The 6890-nt window shown below is 38.3% G+C and overlaps 1 protein-coding gene across 2 annotated transcripts in view; it reads left to right on the top strand.

Annotated features, from left to right (window-relative positions):
• Nucleotides 1-4156, top strand: part of pde9aa (phosphodiesterase 9aa) — a 127795-nt gene extending 123639 nt beyond the window's left edge. The window contains exons 14-18 of one of the 2 annotated variants that reach the window (XR_004334190.1): nucleotides 1508-1612; nucleotides 2193-2321; nucleotides 3456-3551; nucleotides 3622-3701; nucleotides 3799-4156. Coding sequence is in view for 1 of the 2 variants with exons in the window: in XM_032530261.1 (XP_032386152.1) it covers nucleotides 1508-1612; nucleotides 2193-2321; nucleotides 3456-3551; nucleotides 3637-3687 (381 nt within the window). In the remaining variant the exon portion in view is untranslated. The remainder of the gene's footprint in view (nucleotides 1-1507; nucleotides 1613-2192; nucleotides 2322-3455; nucleotides 3552-3621; nucleotides 3702-3798) is intronic. The other variant, XM_032530261.1, reaches the window with a different exon arrangement.
• The last annotated feature ends 2734 nt before the right edge of the window (nucleotides 4157-6890 follow it).

Genomic DNA, 6890 nt, shown 5'->3' with positions numbered 1-6890 from the left:
TATGTATGTATGTATGTATGTATGTATGTATGTATGCGTGTATGTATGTATGTGGTGTGGATTGCTGTGACTTTTTTTACATTGACTACTTCCCTTATCTTGGTACCTTAATTTACCTAATAGAAGTACTTATTGTAATTAAAATAAAAATAAAAATAAATGGAAGCACATTTCAGGGTGTAATTCACAGAAAGAACAATTTACATTTCACTCTTAAACTTCTGTAGGAAAGGTTTCACTGGATAGAATCAGAATATGTATGGAATATCTGGATCTACTTATAGCGATTATTTTTAGAAGGAACTTTAGGAACCAAACTTCCGGTCAATATTACTAAGATAATTACTCCAATTCAATGCTGTTTTTCACTTCCTGCCCTCCATCTGAATCACGCATCATTGGCATCACATGACTGCAAACAAAGTAGCAATGTATGGTCGAACACACAGACACAGTTTTATCTCAAATGAGTTGACTTTACTAGAAATTTGCATTTTTACACAATGTTAAACATGACAGGTCAAGTTGTATTATCCCAGAGCAGTAAGTTGATGCAGATCAAGCTTACATTAGTTATCATTACTAAAAATCATTGATTTATGAGTCATGCTGTCTACAATAAGCATGTTAAAGGGTTTTGACATTGGTCCAGTATTAAGCGAGAACGCTGCAGTCAGCAGCAGCGAAACAAGCTACAATGTAACTTAATAGGACAATTGTCCAGCTTGTATTTACCTTCACAAAAGTGCACGTTTTGACTTAGATTAATATTCTAAGTGCCTGACAACGTTATGGAAAGGATTTCTAAGGAGGTCGACCTTTTTGTTAAAGAGTAAGATCCTTTTTTAAAACATTAAAACATCTGCGAAATTGCGTTGGTTAAACCCACCAGACTCCATGTAAATAAACATGTCATTTTAGCATCGTAACATTCAAAGTTGACAAAAACAAATTAAAACTATGAAAAGCCGTTTTGGGTCGTCATCTTTTCCCTTTTCCAACATCACAACTGATTTACATGTGAAATATGTCTGCGCTATACACGCTAAAAGTATTGATTTTGCAAATGGAGTCTGGTGGGTTTAGCACTAGCAACTTTAGAGCTGTTTTAAAGGTCTGTCTCTGAAGAAATCCTTTCCATAATGTTGTCAGACACTCAGAATATTATTCGGAGCACTTTTGTGAAGGTAAATACAAGCTGGACAATTGCCCTATTAACCTACTTTGTAGCTTGTTTCACCGCTGCCGACTGCAGCGATCTTGCTTAATACTGATCAAAGATTGTTGTTCCCATCAGTCACAAAAACATAGGAAAATAGGGTCCAGGTTGGGGAAAAAATGGTTAAAGTTAAACACTCAAAGACAAAACAAATAAGACATTAGGCTACTTATCATATCATATAAATATTGTTTCTTTTCCTTTCATGATATTATGACTCCAAGATGAATGTATTCATATCATTGACATTTTCCTTTATAATAAACTGTGACCCTGTGCTCCGTGCAGCTGAAGATGGTGCTCATCAAGTGCTGCGACATCTCCAACGAGGTGCGGCCCATGGAGGTGGCTGAGCCCTGGGTCGACTGCCTGCTGGAGGAGTACTTCATGCAGGTGGGGCTGTCAATGTGGAGAAAATACTGAGCCATAAGACAAACATTATGAAGACCAAAACTCAACAGAGTGAAATCATTTTTGTGTTTGTAGTAGGTCTGCACAATATGAGGAAAATATGCGATTTGCAATAACGTTAATAAATATCAGCGATAATTACATGATATTACATGCGATAAATAAACGGATATTAAAGTGTACTCTGTCTGCTTGCTGAATTTAACACCAATAAAAACCATCAATCTTTTATTGATCAAATTAACCATTGGATTGAATTTCTATATACTAAAAGTCTCTGATATATGTCGCAGCCTTTTGCGATGTGATTTTTGTGCCAGTTGAAAAATATATATATATATATGTATTGTGCAGCCTTAGTTTGTAGTTCTTTTAGGCAGAGTCATTACTGTCTATTTTTCTATGGTTATGTCACACTCGATCATGTCATGAGACTGACTATCAGCTGTTATCTGGATATATAAAGCTGTGTAGTGTCATGAATGGACAAAGTGAGTCAGCAAAAGCCATTTGTTGTTTAAAATGGTCATTCTGTGTGTGTGTGTGTATGTGTGTTGCTCAGAGCGACAGAGAGAAGGCTGAAGGGCTTCCTGTGGCTCCGTTCATGGACAGAGAAAAGGTCACCAAGCCGACGGCTCAGATTGGCTTCATCAAGTTCGTCCTTATCCCCATGTTTGAGACTGTGATGAAGGTAATCAATTATTTCTGTAAATTAAGTATATTTACTGTCCACCATTTATTGGAGTCTCTGAGTTCCGAGATGTAAAAACCGCCCTCAAAAATGTTTATAATGGAACAAACAAAGTGTAAAAGTGCGTTTTACATTTGTTTGATTCCAGAGCTCCAAGTGATGCTGCAAAATGATGAAGATACATACTGTACATGTCATAAATATCAACTTACTGCTCACTGTTGATGATTTTAGACAGGAAACCATCACATGGAACCAGTCTTCTTAGAAGGAAGGCAGAAACAACTTGGCTATGTTACTTAGAAGCTATTGCGCATGACTATTTTACATGAATGAATATCAGTTACATTTAAGCCATTGCCAAATGAGTCGATACAAAGCTATACAAAACTCCCTGTGTATTTCTCAGTATGGCTGTGTTTACAAAATGGCGTAGACTTTTCAATTCAATCAAATTTTATTTATAGTATCAATTCATAACAAGAGTTATCTCAAGACACTTTACAGATAGAGTAGGTCTAGACCACACTCCAGAATTTATAAGGACCCAACAGTTCTAGTAGTTTCCTCCAGAGCAAGCAACAGTGCGACAGTGGCGAGGAAAAACTTCCTTTTAGGCAGAAACCTCGGTCAGACCCAGAATCTTGGTAGGCTGTGTCTGACGACCGGTTGGGGTTAGTGGAAATAACAAAAATAGAAATAGAAACTTTTGCGCGCAGAAGCTCCAATGATGCGTTTTACATCACCGCTGAGAAAAGACAACAGCAGCGCTCAGCTTTGGAGACAAAGAGGACATAAGAATCCCAAGATAATTACATCTTCCATCATGTTTTTCTTTTAATCCTCCGCATTAGCAACTGTGTGGAGGAAGGGTGGAGGTGGTCCGCAATCACTGAAGGCTTGCGTCAGGTGGACGCTCCGACAGTGTGGTTGTCATTACTTATAATTCCTCGCGGGGGGGGGGACAGACACTACGCCCTATGAACAAACACAGCGCTGTTAGAGACAGTTATATAAACACAAAGTAATGAGGTATTTGTGTTGATGATACTCACACTTAGAGTGTGTGTGTGTGTGTGTGTGTGCGTGCGTGTGTGTGTGTGTGTGTGTGTGTGTGTGTGTGTGTGTGTGTAGCTGTTCCCACAGATTGAAGAGGCGATGGTGCAGCCACTCAGAGAGTCAAGAGACCGATACGAAGAACTCAAACAGATTGATGACGCCATGAATGAGGTTGGAGGAGTTCTAGAAGTGTGTGGATGCATTCACTCTGTCCTTGGTGCAGATTGTGACCAATAACTAGTAATGTTCCCTCCAGGTGCAGAAAAACAAAAGTGAGAGCTTGACCATGGGAGGGAAGAAGAAGTAAGACGTTTTATGAAGGTAGGAAAGAACAGAACTTGCCGAACTGTTTGTGTAAGTATATGGCCAGGTTTTCAACTTGGACAGTGTTTCTTGATAAATCTAATGTCTGTTTCAGCACCAGTGAGCGTAGAGCACGAGAGTGGAGCAGTGTGATGTAAAGTTAACCTGAGTTGTCACGACATATCCTCACAGAGGACCAGCAGGATGTGTGATCTGGGGAAAATAAGGTGGATTTCCAGTCTGTCAAAGAAATGTGATGGAGGGGATATGAGAAGCAGCTCTGAGACAGTGTTACAAACTACTGATGGAATCAAGGACCAGATGGACAGTAGCCTTTCAGGACATGTCAACATTTGTACAGCACAAATTAGATACATATCTGCATTGTTTTTTATTTGTAATGTGTTGTTTTTTACAGATTGTACAGATTTTTAGTAACCTGTGTTCTTTCCTACAAAGAAAATAAAAGGATTACTTTAATTAAAAAATCCTGTGTGAACTGATAATGTCTCTGCTTATTATTCATTTGTGAACAAAATATTTTCTAATACTAATTTTGAAAATAGGTTCAGGCATCAAAACATTTTCTGTACTCCATAATAATATATACACTATATGAACATGTACAATGGAATGGAATTACATGGCTTGTGATGTCATTTTGCAATGACCCTAGAGCCTTACACACTCACTTAGTTTTTTTTATATTATTGTTTTTATTCATGCACCGTCAACCAAATTAAATTCTTAGTAAGTGCTACTTACCTGGCCAGAAATCTATTCCTGATTCTTAGTTTGTGTTGATTTATTGCAGATTTTTTCAGGAATAAGCACAATATTAACTGTAATTAAAGGGCTTCATAGCTGCACTCATACTTTTATGTTAAAGGAGAATTCCGGGCGATTCCAACATGTAGCTCTGTTTGTAAATGTGGAGGTCTGTTAGTAGAGAGACATATGAAACCAATCAGTGCTGCCTACACCAAGTTATCCTCCTGCTAGAGTTATTACCCAACAGGCTTCAACAGTGTTAAAAGTGTGTTTTTAGCTTCTTAACATGTTCAAAATGTCAAAAGTGCCTACCCATGTGAAGTGATTCCTTTCGGAGGGAACAGTGAATCTCACTGCTGTAGATGTGAAAGAAATGCATGAAGGCTGCGCTAATTCAGCTGTGTGTAGTTCCTGTGTTGACACTGTAAGGAGTGCTTCGGGACCGTCCACAAACTACAACACCAAAAAAAGATACAAACATATTTTCATAAGTAAGTGCTGTATTAGGGGCGGCTGTGGCTCAGTGGTAGAGCGGTGGCCTGCCAATTGGAAGGTTGGTGGTTCGATCCCTGGCCCTGCAGTCCCACGTTGAAGTGTCCTTGGGCAAGACACTGAACCCCGAGTTGCCCCCGGTACTGCGCATCGGAGTGTGAGTGTGTATGAATGTATATCTGATGAGCAGGTGGCACCTTGTACGGCAGCCCCGGCCACAGTGTATGAATGTGTGTGAATGGTGAATGTTTCCTGTAGATGTAAAAGCGCTTTGAGTAGTCGTTAAGACTAGAATAGCACTATATAAATACAGCACATTTACAACTAGCAGGAGACAAGTTATAATTGAGGTTAGTTTGGAGACACTACCTTATTTAATCACTAAATTGATAGAGTACATATGTTTGTTTTATCTCTTCGGTGTTGTAGTTTGTGGACGGTCCCTTATCTCTCTAACTGCCTCTTAACACGGGAACTGAACAGAGCTGAATTAACACAACTTTCATGCATTTCTCTCACATCTACAGCAGTCAGATTCACTGTGTTCACTGCACATGGGGAGGCACTTGTAATCACATTTTGAACATGTTTAGAGACAAAAAACATGTTTAAAACTTGCCCCGTTGAAGCCTGTTGGGTACTAACTCCAGCAGGAGGATAACACGGTGTAGACAGCACCGATTGGTTTCATTTGTCTCGCTACTGACAGCACTACACACATGGTTCCAAAGGAATATGTGCAGTGTGCCATGGATCGGGATTGTGCACAATTCAGAATTGAATTAAGAATGACCCCTTAATTCCAATTCAGTTCATGAATTTGAATTTGAGTCAAAAACATGTAGAATTACAATTGGAATTTGATGTAAAAGAAGCAGAATTGCAATTCAAAATATAGATGATTATCTATATTCAAAATATGATTATCTATATTTTGAAACAAAATGTATGCAGGGTTGAGGAGTGACTAGTTACATGTAATGAAATGATGTTATTAAATTACAAAATTAATGTAATTGTATTTAATTGTATTACTGAGGTAACATGTGTAATTCAATTAGTTACTAATCAAATTATTACTTTAAATGCTTTGGTTTGATGAAGTAATCTAACTAAAGTAATCCAAACCACATTTATAATGGAATATAAAAATCTCTGTACAGCCTACTGTACTCTACCTGCTGCAGACAGAAACAATGAGAGACCCGTTGGTGAACATAGTGGAGCATTCAGCGAATAAAGATACAGCTATTTTCCTCAGGAGCTGGTGGAGACCAAAAGAGAGCTCAAAGATTACATTATATTTAACTTTAGAGAGAAAATATTGGACACACGTTCATCAGGTGGGCACAAACAACTCCAAATGAATGCTAATTATGTTGTGTCTGCTGGATGTGAAAGAAGGAAACTCTTCGCTAACACTTTCTGGGTAGATACCAGTACATACAGATGGGTGTATAAGTGTAATCTTCAGGTGTCCACATATTGTGTTTGCAAAGGTATCCTTGGTAATGTAGATACTTTAGTAAGAAAAGGCTGATATAAAGGCTAGTGTAAATGTTTACTCAAGCGCGTCTCATCCAGATTATGAACATGGACAAGAAACAAACTCCATTTTTCGGACAAAAACCAAGTTATACTGTATGATTGAAAGCTCCAGAACAGACCTCGAGTTGGAAATGTTTGTGAACGTGTGTAGTTGGAGTAGGATTTTGGATATTGGTTCAAACACAGGTCTAATATTTATAATGTGTGCATTCCATTTCGTTGATCCAGTTTCACAGCACTTTCACTGTGCATGTTGACATACTGGCAAGGATTAATGATGAAACACAAACAGGTCGCTGCTCACATATTCTGTGGCTCTCATGCAAATCAAAGACATTCTTCAAATCCAGGCATACTGCATCAATTCTGTGCATGAGACATAAATAGGTTAGTCTA

Source organism: Etheostoma spectabile, chromosome 11, assembly GCF_008692095.1.
Source record: "Etheostoma spectabile isolate EspeVRDwgs_2016 chromosome 11, UIUC_Espe_1.0, whole genome shotgun sequence".
NCBI classification, from domain to species: domain Eukaryota; kingdom Metazoa; phylum Chordata; class Actinopteri; order Perciformes; family Percidae; genus Etheostoma; species Etheostoma spectabile.
Note: the sequence above shows the minus strand (reverse complement) of the source record. Positions and strands in the feature narration are given on the sequence as shown.